The 22,550-nt window shown below is 48.6% G+C and overlaps 1 protein-coding gene across 3 annotated transcripts in view; it reads left to right on the forward strand.

Moving 5' to 3' along the window:
- Positions 1–22,550, forward strand: part of LOC123752802 (spermatogenesis-associated protein 13) — a 294,193-nt gene that overhangs the window by 77,205 nt on the left and 194,438 nt on the right. For all 3 annotated transcript variants that reach the window (XM_069338675.1, XM_069338674.1, XM_069338676.1), the window contains one exon: positions 8,386–8,554. In XM_069338675.1, coding sequence (XP_069194776.1) covers positions 8,386–8,554 — 169 coding nt within the window. The remainder of the gene's footprint in view (positions 1–8,385; positions 8,555–22,550) is intronic.

The following is a 22,550-nucleotide window of genomic DNA, read 5'->3' on the forward strand; positions in this document are numbered from 1 at the left end:
TTAGTTTTCTTTAAGGTGTGTAGTGGTACTGGGGGATATTTTAGATACGGCCGGACTAAAGCCTTGTGTAGGTATATTTGTATGTTCGTGCTAAGGCTCCGGAATCTCCTCAGTTTTCCTAAAGCCGTTTTCGCTTTGTTGATTTTATCTTTGAGGTGAATTTTTAAACCTGTTCTATTAATCTTGAACCCCAATATTCTGCCTACTTCCACATATTGGATCGGATAGTTGTCAAGGATATTGGGATGAAGGTTTCTTTTTGCAATGTGTATTATTTGGAACTTTTGTTTATTTGTAGTTATTTTCCATTGCTTTTTAAAGTTGTTTATGAATTCGATTGCTGCCTTGATCTTGTTGGCCAGTAGCGGCTTTGATGGTCCCGGTTGGCATATTAGCTGCCGATGATGAGCCTGGCAGTCCTGTTGTCTATAAAGTTAAAGTGTGGTTATCTTGAGGTTATCTTGAGATGATTTCGGGGCTTTAGTGTCCCCGCGGCCCGGTCCTCGACCAGGCCTCCACCCCCAGCAAGCAGCCCGTGACAGCTGACTAACACCCAGGTACCTATTTTACTGCTAGGTAACAGCAAATATGTGACAGCAAATCTCGGTGGAAGCCGAGAAGGGGGGGGCTTGTGTTGGGTGGGAAGGGGGGGCTTGTGTTCACAGCGTGAACAATGACCGTGAACACAAGAACAATAGACTCAAGATACAGTGTACACGTATCAAGGATAAATGAACATCACTCTGAAATCTTATATTTTAGGCCTGTGTGCCAAACTTTGTCGAAGGCTTTCGAAACATCCCTGAGCACACTATTGCACTGATTCTTTTTCGACATTGCATTGGCTATATGCTCGTAGATGAGGGCCATGGCTGTATGGGCCCCTCTGCGGTGTCTAAGCCCATGTTGTCTGGTGTTAGACTTTTCTTCCTCTTCCATGTGTTTCACCAGTCTCTGGTTTATTATGTTTTCCAATATTTTCCCTGGTATGTCGAGACGAGAAATTGGACTGTAATTTACAGTTTGGGTTGGAGGTTTACCTGGCTTGGGGATTAATAATTATTGTGGCACTTCTGAAGTATATGGGGAATAATCCAGATGCAAGAGCTGCATTTTCTATACGTGTGTGTATTGATGGATTGCAGTCACCGATAGCTTGGTTAATACCATTTTTATTTGTTCTGCTATTGCACGCCGCCTTGTTCTTGAAGCCTCTAATTGTTTTATTGACCTCTGCAATGGTTGTGTGTTTCATAAGGTGGCAGTGATTGCTAATGTTGTTAAGGTCTATTGTTTGTGTCGGGAGTAATGTTGCAGCTCTGTTATCGACTACAGTTGTAATTTCCCATTCCTTGATGGCACAGAAGTTTACATTTTCTTCCGGGTTTATCCTGGATATATTATCCCAGAATTTCCTGAATTCCTGTTCTTGTTCTCTCTCCTCGTAGAGTTTATTACCTGAGGCGTCTACGATGTAGGGGGTTTCCTCGGCCGAGACTACTATCAGGGTTTTTACTTTTTTTTCCAGAACTTTCCTGGGTTTCTGTAGTCGACTTGAATTTGGCTTATCAGGTCATCCAATTTTTTGGTGTACTTTGGGGTGGACGTCTTAACCGGTTGTCTGGTGCTGATTGATGGATGGGATCTGTGCAGGTGTGTGGAATGGAGGGATATTAGAGTGACATCAGTCTCTTGAATAACACACCTGTTATTTCGGTTAACAAAACCGATAACATTCGGTTTTCCCCTCCTGTAGTCTCCTGCTTTCCAAATAAATTTAAATTTTCCTCCTGGTATATTCTGAATATCTCTTCCCAATATTTCCAAAATTCTTGTTCTTGTTATCTGTCTTCGAATAGTTGATTACGCAAGGCGGATCCTTGATCCAAGACGTTTCCTAATCTGAGAGGCCATCTATTTTTTCCAGGATTTCCCTGGGGGTTTCTGTGGTCTGTTCGGATTTTCCTTATTTCCACCCATTCTGTTGTCCTTGTTAATAAGAACATCTTGACTCCGTGCCCACAAAGAGCACACCCGCACTCTCCTCCTCCCGTCGGTAGTACAGGAGGTCACGGCCACACACCTGACCTCCCGTCGGTAGTACAGGAGGTCACGGCCACACACCTGACCTCCCGTCGGTAGTACACGAGGTCACGGCCACACACCTGACCTCCCGTCGGTAGTACAGATTTTCACGGCCACACACCTGACCTCCCGTCGGTAGTACAGATGGTCACGGCCACACACCTGACCTCCCGTCGGTAGTACAGATGGTCACGGCCACACACCTGACCTCCCGTCGGTAGTACAGATGGTCACGGTCACACACCTGACCTCCCGTCGGTAGTACAGATGGTCACGGCCACACACCTGACCTCCCGTCGGTAGTACAGATGGTCACGGCCACACACCTGACCTCCCGTCGGTAGTACAGGAGGTCACGGCCACACACCTGACCTCCCGTCGGTAGTACAGGAGGTCACGGCCACACACCTGACCTCCCGTCGGTAGTACAGGAGGTCACGGCCACACACCTGACCTCCCGTCGGTAGTACAGGAGGGAGGAGGAGCATGTATCAACTGTCACGCGGACAGTTGATACATGCTAACATCTTTGATAATTTTATGGTACAGAGAAGTTCCATTCCTTGTCTTGTATGTACTGAATAGAATGGATGGTGGCAGCTACTTTCTACCTTTTCTACTACTCTACTATTTTCTACCTCCCCCAGTGATCTCATTCTCTTTCTCCCTCTAACTTTCCCTTTCCCCTTGACCATAATCCTCCCACGCCCCCTTCCTCTTCTCTGAACCCCTCGCCCCGTGCCCTCACCCCATTTAATAACCCCTTCATTTCTTTTTATTTTTATTTCCGTTCGTGGCAGTGAATATTATTAGAGTCCTCTTAGAGTTACGGGTAGGTACAATGCCTTGTTTGTGTAGTACCTAGGTAATCAAATACCTAGTTACAAGGTGTTGAACTAGAGAGGTTGCAGTAGGAAATCTGGGGGGGAACTCTAGAAATAGTTAACTAAGGGCGGGCTAATGGTCTAAAGAGAACCATTTCCGACCCCCGTTACAACCTGGCAGTACCTGAACTATCAACATAACCTTCACCTGGTTCTCATACCTGGTTGATACCTGGTTGATGGGGTTCTGGGAGTTCTTCTACTCCCCAAGCCCGGCCCGAGGCCAGGCTCGACTTGTGAGAGTTTGGTCCATCAGGCTGTTGCTTGGAGCGGCCCGCAGGCCCACATACCCACCACAGCCCGGTTGGTCCGGCACTCCTTGGAGGAACAAATCTAGTTTCCTCTTGAAAATGTCCACGGTTGTTCCGGCAATATTTCTTATGCTTGCTGGGAGGACGTTGAACAACCGCGGACCTCTGATGTTTATACAGTGTTCTCTGATTGTGCCTATGGCACCTCTGCTCTTCACTGGTTCTATTCTACATTTTCTTCCATAACGTTTACTCCAGTACGTTGTTATTTTACTGTGTAGATTTGGTACTTGGCCCTCCAGTATCTTCCAGGTGTATATTATTTGATATCTCTCTCGTCTTCTTTCTAGTGAGTACATTTGGAGGGCTTTGAGACGATCCCAATAATTTAGGTGCTTTATTGCATCTATGCGTGCCGTATATGTTCTCTGTATTCCCTCTATTTCAGCAATCTCTCCTGCTCTGAAGGGGGAAGTGAGTACTGAACAGTACTCAAGACGGGACAACACAAGTGACTTGAAGAGTACAACCATTGTGATGGGATCCCTGGATTTGAAAGTTCTCGTAATCCATCCTATCATTTTTTCTGGCTGTCGCAATATTTGCTTGGTTATGCTCCTTAAACGTTAGGTCGTCAAACATTATTATTCCCAAATCCTTTACATGCTGTTTTCCTACTATGGGTACATTTGATTGTGTTTTGTACTCATAGTCATAGTTGTTCTTCCTTTCGTTATATCTTGACGTCCTCCTCGTTGCTCTCGTCTGGGCGCACAGCAGCTCTGACGTCTGATCCTGTGAGCCCTGAAGCGCTTAGGCAAGCTGCTGAAGCCTACTCGTGTTGGAGAGCTCAAAGGCAGGTCGTGGATATCAAGTTGTTTGTACAGAGTTGGCGGAGGAGGGTTGATCTTGCGTTGAGGTGAGAGCTTTGAGGTCGGGAGTGGCAAAATTGTAATTAATTTTGTCAATAAAGATGTTAATAATAATAACGATACGGGTGACGCCAGGTATTTTGGCTGGCCGGGTGTGTGTGTGTGTGTGTGTGTGTGTGTGTGTGTGTGTGTGTGTGTGTGTGTGTGTGTGTGTGTGTGTGTGTGTGTGTGTGTGTGTGTTCTTGGGTGGCCGAGGTGGATAGGAATGGTGGACTGGTGGAGGAGAGTGGTGAAAGGGAGATAGGGGAGAATACGATGGTGAAGGGGGTGGTGATGGTGGATTACTAGAAGTGGGGAGTGGTGGAGACAGGAGGGTCGAGGGAGAGAGGGAGGCATCTGGTGGTTGTCATGGCGGGTCATTTTCTTGTTAGTGGAGGTTGAGGCGGGTCCCGTCTCCACCGCCCACGTGCCCCGTCCTCTCAACCCTGTTTCTTAAGCCCATAGAATAGATCCCTCTACCACGTGCCCTCTCTCTCTCTCTCTCAACACGTGCCCCCCAACACGTGCCCTTCTCAACACCTCCCCCACCACGTATATATCTGAAATAGTGTCTTAGGGGAAGTGTGTCTCGGGTGCTCTTGCTACAGTGTTCCACTTGCTGAATGGTTCAGTCGTGACTTGAGTGCAGTTCTTGAACACATCTCTTGTAACGCAACTTTTCACAATAAAACTTTCACTTGTGCACAGAATTAAAGACTTTCTGTGACTTGCAACTTTAAAAAACAGTGGAGAGCGTTCCTTGGAAACACTTGAGTGTGGAGAGCATACCTGTGTGGAGCAAGGTGTTGCTGTACACCAGACCGGGGAGGTTTACGGCTCGCGCGGCCGTAAACCAATGACAGAGAGAGGGAGAGAATGATTGACAGGGAACGAGAATGATTGATTGAGAGAGGGACGGAAGGGGAGGAACTTAGGGAAATGATTGGGATGGGTGAGGTGAGGGGATGGGGGGGGGGGGTGTTACGGGTGTGTGGGTGGAGGGAGGGGGGTGTAATGGGTGATGTACTCACCTAGTTGTGTTTGCGGGGCTTGAGCTCTGGCTCTTTGGTCCCGCCTCTCAACTGGTGTACAGATTCCTGAGCCTATTGGGATCTATAACCCAATGATGATGTGTGTTTGTGTTCGTTATTGTTAGTCTAGGACTCAAGAGTGGCCCAGTGTGGGCCTCCAGCAGGGCTGCCTGCCTGCGACCTTCACATCTGCCCCAGAAGGCAGACGGACGGACGGACGGGGCGTGGACACCGGTCAAACTACTAACACACTGGCTTACTCATCCGCTCTTCACGGCCTTTTGGGCCGCGAGGCACCTATCCCCACCCACCTACGAAACCTGTACATCTTTCCCTCTTGTACATCTTGGGAGCTTTCTTACATGGATTAAACTCTTTATGAGTTCCGAAGTACTTTAGTCCAACAAGTCAACAGAGAAGGTGCAGATGTAACCGGCTACGGTGCAAGGGTTCTAGGGCTCAACCTTCTACTGTAGGTCGAGCAGAGTACCGGGGCTTGTCAACTTGTCATAGTTGTCGCTCTTCAGCAGCTAGTTGCACCATCGGGTTTTGTGCCCAGTGAACTGTTTTCCTCTCGTGTGTTAATAGCCACCTTTCTCATCACCTTTGTTATGTTGACCAAACTACCACTAGACCACCTTCACTAGAAGGTGAAGGGACGACGACGTTTTGGTCCGTCCTGGACCATTCTCAAGTCTTTGTTATGTTGTCTTGTTTGATTGTTAGTGGTCATTTTTATGGCAATAATTAGTGTTGATAATATCTTGTTGATTATTTTGGTTTTGTTATAATATATTTATCGCCTTATTCGCTAATTGGTGGTCAGTTTGAGCGATGATTGGAGAAACAATCTATATTTTCTTTTAATTGAAAAATCCAACCTTATAATTTCGTTTGCAACATATCATCTATCTAGTTAGAACACACTCAAGCGATTTATGTAGTGGTTATCTTGAGGTTATCTTGAGATGACTTCGGGGCTTAGCGTCCCCACGGCCCGGTCCTCGACCAGGCTTCCTTTTTTGTTACCCCCCAACCCTCCCCCCCCAGGAAGCAGCCCGTAGCATCTGTCTAACTCCAACGTACCAATTTACTGCTAGGTGAGCAGGGCATCAGGATGAAAGAAAAATTTTGCCCACTTGTCTCCGCCTCCACCGGGGATCGAACCCGGTTTGGGTGACCTGGGTAGTGTGTGGGGGTGGGGAGGGGGGTGACAGCTGTTGTCTCACCCCCACCCCCCCCCCTCATCCCTCCAGCACCCCTAATCCCAACCCATCCTCCTGTTTAGATAGTAGTTTTTGTAACTATGTACACCATAGTACAAAGATTGACGTTCTAAGCAGTTAGATAGTAGAACTTTGTACTATTCGCTTATAGAGTCGGAAAAAATAATGCTAGAGAACAAACTGAAATATTCCTAGGCCTAGTATAGCACACATATGTACTATATTAGGCCTCACATATCGTGCATTAGGCCTAGGAAGGTTAGGCTAGGTTACTTTAGATTGTCTTTGCAACATAAGTACAAAATAGTTTTCCAGTTTGTCCAACTCAATAGTGCCGATTTCTACTTTGTAATTGAGCTATTCGTGAGTAAGTGTACTACGGTCCTCATCGTTACTATAAATACTACCAAAACAGGAGGATGAGCTGCCACCCATTCTCCTCCTCCTAAACCCACGTATCCTCCCTCCCAGCACCTGAAGCTCCTAGAAACCTGCTCTAACTCAGTCCTCCCAAATACACTCCGCCTGAGAACACCACCTCCTTCACCCCCTCCTTCACACCTCCGGCGCGTGTGGGAGCCTCACTTAATGAGGCAAGACCTTGGCAATTGTGGAAAGTGGGTCTGTGTATTATGGGCCCGGGTCCCGTGCTGCGAGCGGTAGTGGGACAGGTTATTACACCGGTCCGTGGTGGGCTCACCGGTCCATGGTGGGCTCACCGGTCCGTGGTGGGCTCACCGGTCCATGGTGGGCTCAGCGGTTCATGGTGGGCTCAGCGGTTCATGGTGGGCTCACCGGTCCATGGTGGGCTCACCGGTCCATGGTTGGCTCACTGGTCCATGGTGGGCTCACTGGTCCATGGTGGGCTCACTGGTCCATGGTGGGCTCACTGGTCCATGGTGGGCTCACTGGTCCATGGTGGGCTCACTGGTCCATGGTGGGCTCACTGGTCCATGGTGGGCTCACCGGTCCATGGTGGGCTCACCAACTGAACCTCAGTATTCGTTTAGTTGAGCATTGGTGAGCTAGTTAGTATAATACTACGTGAAGCTACACTCTAGTCACAGCTTTAGTTAGTTCATTCTATATATTCTATATATTCTATATAATATATTCTGCAGACTGTATTCTATAGATTAAGCAATATACATGTTATAGTTAACCATAGATTATATTTTCTTTAAATTGATGATGGTTAGAAAGGCATTGATTTAAGCACATTACTGTAGCTAACACTAAGAAACATTACATGGCCCTTGAGATGAGTAAGTAAGAGGCTTACTTACAAGTAGATTGTACAAGCTTAGTGTATGCCGTTTGTACCATACACAGGAGACTAACAGGCAGTACCAGCTTAGTTTTTTTTTTCGATTTGATGTCCAAAGAGCTTGGCAAGACTGTGGGAGGAAGATGGCTGCGGAAATGAAATTCTTGGAAGATGATTTGGGTGTGGAGCGAGGCGGCTTGAAAGCTCACAGTCTGTGTGTACTTTGTTCAGTTGGTAAACATTGGATACCTGGATTTTGGGCAATGTGTCATCACAGATTAAACGAAAAAAACATTTTTATTTTTGTTTTACTAGATCTATCTCTAAACTCTTGGACTTAGATATGTACAGTTTGAAGAAGTGCGGTGTTTACTGCGTGTGTGAAGGAGTAGGAGGTGCAGACACGTGGTGGCGTGTCTGGGGGCTCCTGCAGGAGTGTGACGACGTCTTGATGGCTCCTTCACTGCCTGCTCCCACCTCCTCAATGATTCATTCTCTTCTCTTCATATTTTCACGTTTGATCCTTATAGATGGCGACCAAGGTCAGTGTGACTGATAACCTCTGACCCCCACCAAGGTCTGTGTAGGTGACCACACTGAGAAAGAGCGCGGGAAACAGTGTGTGTGTGGGGGGGGGGGGGAGGGGGCTTTATACAATGATATTATGCAAAGCTTTTAGTGGCGATGTTGAGCAATTATGATCTAACCAGGTTGTTGTGGTGTGTTTCAGCGTGATCTTCCCGTGGAGGCGAGGAGAGCAGAGCCGGGGGTCAGGCCGGAGGAGCCCCTCCCCGAGCGACACGCCCTCCCTGGCACCCTCCCCTCGCAGCACCCCGACCCCACCCCTCCACCCCACCAATGGACCCCAGAACCTCTCCGCCGCCGACCCCAAGCGAAAAGTAAGTACTGATGCCGTTTTCTGTGTGCCTTTATTGACCTTGAGATGATATCGGGGCTTAGCGTCCCCGCGGCCCGGTCCTCGACCAGGCCTCCTTTTTTTTTGTTACATATCCCCAGGAAGCAGCTCCTAGCAGCTGTCTAACTCCTAGGTACCTATTTACTGCTAGTGAAAAGGTACCTATTTACTAGCTGAACAGTGGCATCAGGGTGAAAGAAACTCTGCCCAGTTGTTTCCGCCTCCGCCGGGGATGGAACCCGGAACCTTAGGACTACGAATCCTGGACCCTGTCCACTCAGCCGTAAGGCTCCCCTGGTCAGGGGCAGGGAGGGGTTAGTGTCTGTAGTCTGTGTAGAGGAAGAGTGAATCCAAGCACACCAGGAGGACTAGGAACACCAGGTACACATGTGGCGAGAGACAGGTGTCGCCACACAGGGAGACAGGTGTCACCACACAAGGAGACAGGTGTCACCACACAAGGAGACAGGTGTCGCCACACAGGGAGACAGGTGTCGCCACACAGGGAGACAGGTGTCGCCACACAGGGAGACAGGTGTCACCACACAGGGAGACAGGTGTCGCCACACAGGGAGACAGGTGTCACCACACAAGGAGACAGGTGTCGCCACACAGGGAGACAGGTGTCGCCACACAGGGAGACAGGTGTCGCCACACAGGGAGACAGGTGTCGCCACACAGGGAGACAGGTGTCACCACACAGGGAGACAGGTGTCGCCACACAGGGAGACAGGTGTCGCCACACAGGGAGACAGGTGTCGCCACACAGGGAGACAGGTGTCACCACACAGGGAGACAGGTGTCGCCACACAGGGAGACAGGTGTCACCACACAGGGAGACAGGTGTCGCCACTCAGGGAGACAGGTGTCGCCACACAGGGAGACAGGTGTCACCACACAGGGAGACAGGTGTCACCACTCAGGGAGACAGGTGTCACCACACAGGGAGACAGGTGTCACCACTCAGGGAGACAGGTGTCACCACACAGGGAGACAGGTGTCGCCACACAGGGAGACAGGTGTCACCACACAGGGAGACAGGTGTCGCCACTCAGGGAGACAGGTGTCACCACACAGGGAGACAGGTGTCACCACTCAGGGAGACAGGTGTCACCACACAGGGAGACAGGTGTCACCACTCAGGGAGACAGGTGTCACCACACAGGGAGACAGGTGTCGCCACTCAGGGAGACAGGTGTCGCCACACAGGGAGACAGGTGTCGCCACACAGGGAGACAGGTGTCGCCACACAGGGAGACAGGTGTCACCACACAGGGAGACAGGTGTCGCCACACAGGGAGACAGGTGTCGCCACACAGGGAGACAGGTGTCACCACACAGGGAGACAGGTGTCGTCACACAGGGAGACAGGTGTCGTCACACAGGGAGACAGGTGTCGTCACACAGGGAGGCAGGTGTCACCACACAGGGAGACAGGTGTCGCCACACAGGGAGACAGGTGTCACCACACAGGGAGACAGGTGTCGCCACACAGGGAGACAGGTGTCACCACACAGGTGCGGGCTCCGGTGTAAGGCGCAGCGGTGCAAATGCTGGTGAGTTATTAAAGCGTTATCAGGCGTCTGGGTGACATCCAGTGTTACAAATGTTTGGTGTATATGTGTGTGTCTCTCATGGAGAGTTTGTCAGCGTGACCCCCACCTGGACCCCACAGAGGACCCCAGGGCCACAGACAATTGTTACTCTCTCTCTCTCTCTCTCTCTCTCTCTCTCTCTCTCTCTCTCTCTCTCTCTCTCTCTCTCTCTCTCTCTCTCTCTCTCTCTCTCCTGTCATTATTGATCTGTCATTTCCATGTCATTATCTTCCCCCTCGTGGACATTACATGTTACATGTGTCATCACTACAATGAGGTACACAGAGCCGGGGTCAATATGACACAGAGCGAGAGGTCTAATGACAGAGCCAAGCGAGGGGTGCCAGGGTCAACATGATGTAAATATTGGCAGCACTGTCACTCAAGTGCCGTATTAGGGGGAAAGAATTGGTAGGTGGGGGGGGGGGGTAAAGGGCAGAGTTGCTGTCAAAGGTGGAGTAAAGGGTGGGGGGGGGGGGGGGGAAGGGGGAGGGGCGGAGGGGAGATGTGGGGGGGAAGGGGGAGAGGGGCTGGGGTTGAGGGGTGCTTCCTGGTCTCCAGTATGTAAACAATAGCACGTGTTGTTACTGCCACTTCCTGATGTGGGTGTACTGGCACGCTCCATACTCGCCCGCCTGCTCCACTCCCCGCAACACCCACACACCCCACATCCGCACGCTCCACATTCATGCACCCCGCACCCGCACGCCCCGCACCCACACGCCCCGCACCCGCACGCCCCGCACCCACACGCCCCGCACGCCCCGCACCCGCACGCCCCGCACCCGCACGCCCCGCACCCGCACGATAGTGGCGGGAGCGCAGTGTTGACATGTAACCCGCCAGGCCTCGCTGACGACCCGGCCACGACTGCCAGTATAACAGTTGGGAAGGGAAGGTGGGAGTGATCTGGGAGGCGTCCTGTACACACACACACACACACACACACACCACCGCTGGCCGCAGGCACACACCGCCGCCCGCAGGCACACACACCGCCGCCCGCAGGCACACACACCGCCGCCCGCAGGCACACACACCGCCGCCCGCAGGCACACACACCGCCGCCCGCAGGCACACACACCGCCGCCCGCAGGCACACACACCGCCGCCCGCAGGCACGTACACGCTGGCAAAAGTCAGAACATCGTTCAGGAACCCAAATAAGAAGTCGTGTTGATCACTGCACACCGCGTACATAAGACAAATCGCAGAAACATTAAAATCCAGCTGCGTCTGGGGGAGGGGGAGGAGAGAGGGGGGGGGGGAGGGACATGCCACTATGGCACTATGTTCCCTCAAAAGATGAATGACGCTGCCCAATAACTAGCCCTCCTGGGCAAAATTAACAAAATCAAATTACAGGTCTTTGAGTATTGCAACGAGGCTCGCCCCGGGATTGCAAGGGATGAATTATGAAGAAAGACTGAAAGAGCTAGACCTGAAGTCGCTAGGAGAAATGGGAGAGGAAACACGATATAAAGACTTGTCAAATAATTAACGGGGTTAACAGAGTAGAAAAAGAGGAGATATTCATAATGAAATAGAGAAAGAATGAGAGGCATGGATGGAAGCTTGAGAAACAGATGAGCCATAGAGTTGTTAGAAATATTTTAGAAATTTCATTTCATTTAAGAAAATGGAATGAACTGAATGTATCAGGTTTTAGACGAGAACTTCATTCATCATTTCAAAAGTAGATAAGATAGATAGTCAGGAGTCATTTCATTAGATAACCAACGGCTAGCAAGGCAAGGTGAAAGAGCTAAAAGCTCGATCCTGCAGGCACCAATAGATGGCTGTGCTGTCCCTTTACTCATCCGTCCTCACACGAACACATCTACAACCATTCAACACCACAAATCTCTCAACACCAGTTGCAACACTGCTAGCCAATCTCCTGCAGTTCTTCTTGCATCAATCAGCAAATCCCTCAAGAGATACAGTTAATCACAAGCACTTATCCTCCTCCAGCAGCATCCTATCAGATCCATCTCTCAAGGGCGACGTCAATCATGCGCCAACAGCGAATCTCCTCAAGAGGTGCTGGAGATTGTCAACAGTGAAACGTCTGACCCTTCAGTGAAACTGCCAGTCACGCGGGGTCAAGCTTCGACGCCCCGGTCATTGGGAGGAGAGAGAGAGAGAGAGAGAGAGAGAGAGAGAGAGAGAGAGAGAGAGAGAGAGAGAGAGAGAGAGAGAGAGAGAGAGAGAGAGGGGGGGGAGGGGGGAGGGGGGGAGGGGGAGGGGGGGGGGGTCAACTGTCAATTGTCTATCTAGCTATCTGGTAGTCTGGTTGCTCTGCTAGCTGTCGCCTTGTCTTCATCTAATTCTGGTAAACCCATTTCTGTTTTCTTCAGTCCTCCTTCATATTTTTCCCGCCGCTGTTTTCTGTTCTGGATTGTTGTCATGACACTGCCTGTTAAACTATGGATTATTTGCACGTGTTCTTGCCTGGTTAGTTTCCAAAATGGTGTAAATTGTTCTGTAGTCTGAGTTGTAATCATTATTGCTGTACTGAGCTACCAGAGAAAATGTCTTTATATAAGCTTTTCTGACACTGTACTGTGTCAAAAAAGCTTGTATATAGTGGCGTAAGAGCTTGTATATAGTGGCATAAGAGCTTGTATATAGTGGCATAAGAGCTTGTATAGTGGTATAAGAGCTTGTATAGTGGCATAAGAGCTTGTATATAGTGGTATAAGAGCTTGTATATAGTGGCGTAAGAGCTTGTATATAGTGGCATAAGAACTTGTATATAGTGGCATAAGAGCTTGTATATAGTGGCGTAAGAGCTTGTATATAGTGGTATAAAAGCTTGTATATAGTGGCGTAAGAGCTTGTATATAATGGCATAAGAGCTTGTATAGTGGTATAAGAGCTTGTATAGTGGTATAAGAGCTTGTATATAGTGGCATAAGAGCTTGTATATAGTGGCGTAAGAGCTTGTATATAGTGGTATAAGAGCTTGTATATAGTGGCGTAAGAGCTTGTATATAGTGGCATAAGAGCTTGTATAGTGGTATAAGAGCTTGTATAGTGGTATAAGAGCTTGTATATAGTGGCATAAGAGCTTGTATATAGTGGCGTAAGAGCTTGTATATAGTGGTGTAAGAGCTTGTATATAGTGGTATAAGAGCTTGTATATAGTGGCGTAAGAGCTTGTATATAGTGGCATAAGAGCTTGTATAGTGGTATAAGAGCTTGTATATAGTGGCATAAGAGCTTGTATATAGTGGTATAAGAGCTTGTATATAGTGGCATAAGAGCTTGTATATAGTGGCATAAGAGCTTGTATATAGTGGCATAAGAGCTTGTATATAGTGGCATAAGAGCTTGTATAGTGGTATAAGAGCTTGTATAGTGGCATAAGAGCTTGTATATAGTGGTATAAGAGCTTGTATATAGTGGCGTAAGAGCTTGTATATAGTGGCATAAGAACTTGTATATAGTGGCATAAGAGCTTGTATATAGTGGCGTAAGAGCTTGTATATAGTGGTATAAGAGCTTGTATATAGTGGCGTAAGAGCTTGTATATAATGGCATAAGAGCTTGTATAGTGGTATAAGAGCTTGTATAGTGGTATAAGAGCTTGTATAGTGGTATAAGAGCTTGTATATAGTGGCATAAGAGCTTGTATATAGTGGCGTAAGAGCTTGTATATAGTGGTATAAGAGCTTGTATATAGTGGCGTAAGAGCTTGTATATAGTGGCATAAGAGCTTGTATAGTGGTATAAGAGCTTGTATAGTGGTATAAGAGCTTGTATATAGTGGCATAAGAGCTTGTATATAGTGGCGTAAGAGCTTGTATATAGTGGTGTAAGAGCTTGTATATAGTGGTATAAGAGCTTGTATATAGTGGCGTAAGAGCTTGTATATAGTGGCATAAGAGCTTGTATAGTGGTATAAGAGCTTGTATATAGTGGCATAAGAGCTTGTATATAGTGGTATAAGAGCTTGTATATAGTGGCATAAGAGCTTGTATATAGTGGCATAAGAGCTTGTATATAGTGGCATAAGAGCTTGTATATAGTGGCATAAGAGCTTGTATATAGTGGCATAAGAGCTTGTATATAGTGGCATAAGAGCTTGTATATAGTGGCATAAGAGCTTGTATATAGTGGTATAAGAGCTTATATATAGTGGCGTAAGAGCTTGTATATAGTGGCGTAAGAGCTTGTATATAGTGGCATAAGAGCTTGTATATAGTGGCGTAAGAGCTTGTATATAGTGGTATAAGAGCTTGTATATAGTGGCATAAGAGCTTGTATAGTGGCATAAGAGCTTGTATATAGTGGCATAAGAGCTTGTATAGTGGCATAAGAGCTTGTATATAGTGGCATAAGAGCTTGTATAGTGGCATAAGAGCTTGTATAGTGGCATAAGAGCTTGTATAGTGGCATAAGAGCTTGTATAGTGGTATAAGAGCTTGTATATAGTGGCATAAGAGCTTGTATAGTGGCATAAGAGCTTGTATAGTGGCATAAGAGCTTGTATAGTGGCATAAGAGCTTGTATAGTGTCCAAAAAGCTTTGCTCCTCCATGTAATTTCCTCACCACGGGGCCCGTATCTCTTAAGCGACTTCGCTATGGTGTAAACTTCTTAGTATCAAAAGATTTGCTTTTCTTATTCCATTGCTGCTTGTCTTTAGAGTGACACTAAAGATGGTGGTTCTCTCCAAGTTGCTCCTGGTGTCTTGCTGTTACCGCGGTTCCCAAATTCATCACAATTTTCTCCTTTCCTGTTTTTATTGGCTCTTGAGAGTGTTTCTTGTTTATCATGTGTGTGTGTGTGTGTGTGTGTGTGTGTGTGTGTGTGTGTGTGTGTATTCACCTGGCTGTGCTTACGGAGATCAAAATTTAGCTCTTGGGAACCGCCTCGCAACTATGGAGTAACTAGTCTGTTTATTTTGGCGAAGCTCCTCCACTGGCGCTATATATCGCTTGCCGGCGCGCATTCCTACGTGTAGTGCTGGTTGGGTTTAATCACTCTACACTCGTCTGTTTCCGGGGAAATCTGCAGTTTCTGGCGGGAAGTGCTCGAGGGCTCGGTTATTGTGTGTTGGGGGAGCTCTTAACCCCCTCCCCCCCTCTTCCCCACCAGTTCCTCCAACACTCCCTCTCCCACTTGCACTGTGTGTCGAGGACCTCTCCGCCACCAGGCACTATACACCCCTTCACCCTATACCTCGTGCCTGTCGACTCTCGCTTAATGTGACATGTCAGCTGCCAGTAGTCTGGGTACGGAAATGCCCAGAGTCGGACTCGTCCCCACCTCACTGCGACTCTCTCTCTCTCAAACTGGCGGCACCTTCATCTTGTTGTTGTTTTTGATTCAGCTACTCGGAACCAAAAGTTGCAAGTGGCACGGGCCCGTGGTGGACTTACCTGGCACAAGAGCGGGGCTGTGGCACCTACAGCAGCATGTTGGCCTCATACATCAAGCCCTCAACTTGGTGCTGACCTCTGCCGGTGCTGACCTGTGCCGGTGCTGACCTGTGCCGGTGCTGACCTCTGCCGGAGCTGACCTCTGCCGGAGCTGACCTCTGCCGAAGCTGACCTCTGCCGGAGCTGACCTCTGCCGGTGCTGACCTCTGCCGGTGCTGACCTCTGCCGGTGCTGACCTCTGCCGGTGCTGACCTCTGCCGGAGCTGATTCTTACACTACCACAGTGATTATAGTTCCGTTCTGCCGTCCCACAATTCCTGACCTCCGGAATTACCCTTAACGTCAGAAGGCTGTCCGGCCCGTTCCCCTGATTTGCCATAAAGTTCAAATTAAGAGCTGCTAAAACCCACAAACACAACCCACCTAACCTAATCAACCAATGCATAGATAACGAGGATATTTGGTGAGTCGCTACTTTCCACAGTACCTCTAATTTTATACGCTGGGGTCCATAGCGTACAACATGAGGCGCATTAGTTGAGAGGATGGGTTCTTCCACGTGGTGGGTTCGACTTCGAAATTCTTTCGACTTTGGCCGGTATCGACGTGCAACCGAAAGGGTTCATTAACACTGGAAGGCGCTCTGGAACTCCACAAGGGGGTTCTGAAACTCCACAAGGGGTTCATGAACTCCATAAGGGGGTTCAGGAACTCCATAAGGGGTTCTGGAACTCCACAAGTGGTTCAGGAACTCCATAAGGGGGTTCAGGAACTCCACAAGTGGTTCATGAACTCCATAAGGGGGTTCAGGAACTCCACAAGTGGTTCATGAACTCCATAAGGGGGTTCAGGAACTCCATAAGGGGTTCTGGAACTCCACAGGGGGGTCCTGTAACTCCACAGGGGGTTCTGCAATACTCTAAGAGCATCTGGAGCAGTGGAAAAGATTCAAGACATAGTCATCAGGATAACACTTGAAGGTTATAGATAAAGCTGGATATTCCGTAAATGCTGGTTTGTATCTATACTAATGACATGTAAACAAAGGTAATAGGAGGGGGGGAGAGTGATGCTGCTCTACGCAAGCATCATCAAGGCAAGAATTGTGTGTAACCTCTAAGAAGATATGTGTGTGTGTGTGTGTGTGTGTGTGTGTGTATGTGTGTTCACGTTGTGTGTGGCTGCGTCATGTGGGTGCGAAGCAGCCTGGAGCAGTCACCCTGGATGAGCGTGAGTTGACTGTCTTGGGTGCAGTGTCCATCAGTCCGCGGAACCGGTCTCCAGAGGCGAGTTTCCTGATGCCATGTTCGGCCGTGTGCCATCCAGGCAAGTCCTGGACCCGCCGCCCCGCCCCCGACCACTCTACTAACGACGTATAATAATCTACAACTGGAAAAAAGTCGTGGTTTTTTTCATGACAGCTGGAAGCATTTTTTTTTCAGACAATCCTGGACCGTTTATCTGTTGTTTATCCTTTAGTTTGGTGTAGCTCCTGGGCCGCGTCTCGCCTTGTAGACGTGTTGCGTGCACTACACGCCTCTCGTGTAGTGCACGCAACTCTCTCCCTCTCCTCCAAGCATCACCACCTCTTGTGTGAGAAGAACAGCAGTCAGACTTGAGAATATTTTGTCTTCTAGAAACTTAGCTTGTTTTGCACCACAGACCAATTACCTCGGCCCCGCGTGTTGGAGTCTTTCGGCTGTAGTGTCGGGCAGAGATGTTAGACCTAACGCCCATGGTTAGGTCCATATATGTGAGTCTGTACGACTCTTTATTTACTTCCTTGTTAGGCCGTCTGATAAACTAGTTATAAATCCCAGGGTCTTGGCCTGGGGCCAGAGTCACGAAGCAGCTACGCAAGTACTTACGAACGTGTACATCTTTCCTCAATCTTTGACGGCTTTGATTACATTTATTAAACAGTTTACAAGCATGAAACTTGCCAATCGGCTGTTGTTATTGTTATAAACAGCCTACTGGTGCTTCGGACCTCATTAACTGTTTAATAATTGTAAACAAAGCCGCCAAAGATTGAGAAAAGATGTACAGGTTTGTAAGTGCTTGCGTAACTGCTTCGTGAATCTGGCCCCAGGCCTGCCACAGGGCCTGCTGGTGCTCTTGCTCTGCCAGGAGCCGCCTTCCATCCCTCCCATCCTCTCCTGCCCCCGGGACGGGAGAGGGAGGAAGGGAGGGAGCGAGGGACGCCATTATGGGTTGTGGGAGGGCAGGTGGGATTTTTCACTAGTGATCTGGTCTGTGTTATTTGCGCCCTGGAGAATCGAGCTGTTAGCTCTTGGACCCCGCCTTTGTAACCGTCGGTGGTCGACTCCCGACACCACCGGGAGTCAGACCATTTGTCTTCTTCTAATATAGTATAGATTTATGGTGTGCAGGCTGGAGATGCACTCCAGGTGCAGGCTGGAGATGCACTCCAGGTACAGGCTGGAGATGCACTCCAGCCTGCACCTCCAGCTTCTTCACTAGCCTCTTGTGTGCTACTGTATCAAAGGCTTTACCACACAAGAGGCTAGTGAAAAAGCTGGAGATGCAGGCTGGAGTGAAAGGGAAGGTACTCCATTGGATAAAGGAGTACCTAAGCAACAGGAGACAACGAGTCAGTGTGAGGGGTGAGGTCTCAGATTGGCGAGACGTTACGAGTGGAGTCCCGCAGGGGTCAGTCAATGGACCTATACTGTTTCTGATATATGTAAATGATCTCCCAGAGGGTATAGACTCGTTTCTCTCAATGTTTGCTGATGCTGTGTGTGTATGTGTGTGTGTGTGAGAGAGAGAGAGAGAGAGAGAGAGAGAGAGAGAGAGAGAGAGAGAGAGAGAGAAGGGTAACTTTCTCCTGGTCCCCCAGGGTAGGGGGTAACCTGGCCATCTGTCTCCGCATTCCTCACCTCTTTCCCCCAAGCTGATATGTTTTCCCTTCACAGGTTTTACCCGAGTACTTTGGCGCTATTTCCGTTTTGTGTGAGAGCGTGAGAGGCGCGGGTGTCGGGGCGGGAGTGTCAGCGCGGCACTCTTTACGGCCTGACTTTCCCTGAAGTGCTGCTGGCTGCTAGAGCTCCGCCAGGGCGCCCTTATTTATGCCAATGCTGGCGAAGGTGCGCCCGGCTGACCATAAATTACAAGGTCATTTCTCCGCTGAAGAAAGCACTGCCAGGCGTAGTTTGGCAGCGCGCAACTTTCCACTCGCTTTCATGCTTAGTATCATCCCTCCCCCCCCCCCCCCAGGCCACTCATCCTCCGCCTGGCGAACCTTTGCCACTCATCCATCCATCCACTCTTTGCCAGGCGAATTTTTCGCAGCCCCCCCCCCCGCCATGTGTTCTCTCTCACTGTGAGGGACACTCAGGCCATCCCTCCCTCCCTCTCTCATATTAGATGCGTTATCAAGTTAATCAGCAAATATTTGTTGGGGTTTAGTTTTTCAGAGGGCATGACTTAATTGCTTCTTGTGGGGTAATACACTCAGTGGTGAGTGTGTGGTGAGTGTGTGGTGAGTGTGTGGGGTGAGTGTGTGGCGAGTGTGTTAGTTGTTAATGGGTGGTAACAGCGGCATGGATGGGGCTCTCTTCCTCTTGCCTGCTACCATCCCTGGCACCCCACACACATTAATTGGCACCTGGTGAATATAGCACCATGAGTGCCAGCTCACCTTTTGCGTAGATGGTGGCACTGTGGCAGCTAATGGTTTTGGTTGTGATGATGGTAGTGTGGTTGTGACAGGTGGTGGTGGTGGTACTGCAGGTGGTGGTGGTGGTACTGCAGGTGGTGGTGGTGGTACTGCAGGTGGTGGTGGTGGCCGTGATGGTGCTGCAGGTGGTGGTGGTGCTGCAGGTGGTGGTGGTGCTGCAGGTGGTGGCCGTGATGGTGATAGTGGTGGTGATGATGCCTATGGACAGAGACCATACGAATTGTTTATATTACGTGTTCATGAGTAAGTACGTGTGTGCTTCTTCAAGTAAGACAGTCACGTATTGAAGGAAGCACGCGCGCTCGCGCGCGCACACACACACACACACACACACACACACACACACACACACACACACACACACACACACACACACACACACACACACACACACACACACACAAGGATACCGCGGGGGTGTGAAATATTCAATAGATCTTCAAGCAAGAATCGCATCTGCCGCTCCATCTATCACTTCCAAGGAAACAGACATCCTCAGAAACAAATTCTGAGCGAATTAGAGGAGATACAAGAAGCATGATGGAAACAACAAACGGATCTGAACGTGATCAAAGTCTCAGCACCAGAGAAACTCGGTGAGAACGCTGACTGAGGCAGCCGCTGCAACATATAAATCCTTTGCAATTTTCACTAGAAAATGGAGGAGGAACTGTGAAAGATTTGGAACACAGAGGATTGGGTGCCCATATACACGACAGGAGCCACTGAACTACTTCCCGAAATCCTGGTATACTGGTACCAGTATACCAAACTAGGTACCAGTAGACCAAACAAGGTACCAGTATACCAAACACGGTACCAGTATACCAAACTAGGTACCAGTAGACCAAACAAGGTACCAGTATACCAAACACGGTACCAGTATACCAAACTAGGTACCAGTAGACCAAACAAGGTACCAGTATACCAAACACGGTACCAGTATACCAAACTAGGTACCAGTATACCAAACAAGGTACCAGTATACCAAACTAGGTACCAGTATACCAAACAAGGTACCAGTAGACCAAACAAGGTACCAATATGCCAAACAAGGTACCAGTATACCAAACTACGTACCAGTATACCAAACAAGGTACCAGTATATCAAACAAGGTACCAGTATACCAAACTAGGTACCAGTATACCAAACAAGGTACCAGTAGACCAAACAAGGTACCAGTATACCAAACAAGGTACCAGTAGACCAAACAAGGTACCAGTAGATCAAACAAGGTACCAGTAGACCAAACAAGGTACCAGTATACCAAACAAGGTACCAGTATACCAAACAAGGTACCAGTATACCAAACAAGGTACCAGTATACCAAACAAGGTACTAGTAGACCAAACAAGGTACCAGTATACCAAACAAGGTACCAGTATACCAAACAAGGTACCAGTATACCAAACAAGGTACCAGTATGCCAAACAAGGTACCAGTAGACCAAACAAGGTACCAGTATACCAAACAAGGTACCAGTATACCATACTAGGTACCAGTATACCAAACAAGGTACCAGTATACCAAACATGGTACTAGAGACTCGGTGACTGACTGGAACGAAACCCGAAAAAGCAGTTTTGTAAAACAAACATTTATATTTTGTATCCAAATATAAACCTGAATTCGTCGATGAGATATCCGATGAGACGATGAGATAAGAAGCAATAACCTGCTTGAGCATCTTAAGCAAGAGAGTTACAAGATAACAGGAATCACACAAGAGAAAGTGGGGATGATGGGAAGACTGAAGCTTCCTTGACTGCCAGGTAGTCTTCGACATTGTTATTCAGACGAGAAGCAGGTTGGCGACTGAATGGGAGAAAAATATAGAGTGCTGAGTGAGGCGAAGGAGTATAGCTTTCAGGAATAGGTGGAAAAAGTTACAGTGAGAGGGGTGGTGGGGAGATATGAGAATGGAGAGAGAGATTAGGAGTGGAGTACGACATGGATCGACGATACTAAGGGTCCATCTTGTTGCTGATGAATGTCAACAGTAGAGAGGTCTTAAAATAGAGCTCCTGGATTTTAACCTTGACACATGTACAGTTATGAAGAAAGGAATAGGTTTTTATGGGGGGGAGGGGGGGAGAAATAGCCTAAGCTACTCTATCCCTTTGAGATGTATATTTTCTTGCCTCGTTAAACATGCTTGAACTTGAATAGGTTTAAGAAGACGTCAGGTTAATACACGGTGAAGGAGAAGCAGCTTTCTACTCCAGATAGAGAGAGAGAGAGACTTGGGAATAGTCATAACTAAATCTACCACCAGAAACAGAATATACAACCTACGTGCGACCCACTCTTCACCTTGCAGCCCGGTATGGAAACTCTTATGATAAAAACAATTAGAAAAGGTCCAGCTATACGCAACAAGGCTCGTTCTTGAACTAAATAGAATGAGGAAGGATAAGGATGGAAGGGAGGGAATTATCAGGGGAAAGCGCCAAGCCATTAGACTATACAGCACTGGGAAGGGGTCAGGATAAGGATTTGGGATGGGACGGGGGGGAGAAGGAATCGTGCCCAACCACTTGGACGGTCGGGAATTGAACGCCGACCGGGCTGCCAATCTGTCAACCCATCCACCAGCCCTCTTGACCAATTACCCGTCTACCCCGTCCCATTTGTAATGACCTGCGTACATCCGGGTTTTGCGGCAAATTACTTCATCCGGAATTAGGGGCACCGGTCTGAACCCAACTGTTTTTGATATGCTGTTTTTCAGTGTTTTTTTGTTAACTATTCCCTTGATGACATGTTGATTCCCTTGTTAACATGTTTATGTTAACTATCCCTCCGTGATGTTGTCATTGTTGTGTTTGTAAACTGTTCCTAGCTCCCTCTCCGCGAGCGGTTTAGAGAGAACATTTGTACAGCTGAATATCAACATCGGCTCGAAGTTTTAATGGTGCAAATAGTTAAACGGCTGACAGTAGATACTTTAGTTCCTTTTGAATAATAATAAGTAACACAACGGTGCTTAGGAAGGTAGCAATTTCTACGTTGCGTCTTTAAAAGGCGGCCCCATGGGTATGTGGGCGGGCTGTGGGGTATGTGGGCGGGCTGTGGGGTATGTGGGCGGGCTGTGGGGTATGTGGGCGGGCTGTGAGGTACGAGGGCGGGCTGTGGGGGTATATGGGCGGGCTGTGGGGTACGAGGGCGGGCTGTGGGGGTATGTGGGCGGGCTGTGGGGTATGAGGGCGGGCTGTGGGGGTATGTGGGCGGGCTGTGAGGGTATGTGGACGTATAAAGAAGGTTTGTGGGAGGCGTGAGTGTGAGGAATGC

This window comes from Procambarus clarkii, chromosome 40 (assembly GCF_040958095.1).
Source record: "Procambarus clarkii isolate CNS0578487 chromosome 40, FALCON_Pclarkii_2.0, whole genome shotgun sequence".
NCBI classification, from domain to species: Eukaryota; Metazoa; Arthropoda; class Malacostraca; order Decapoda; family Cambaridae; genus Procambarus; species Procambarus clarkii.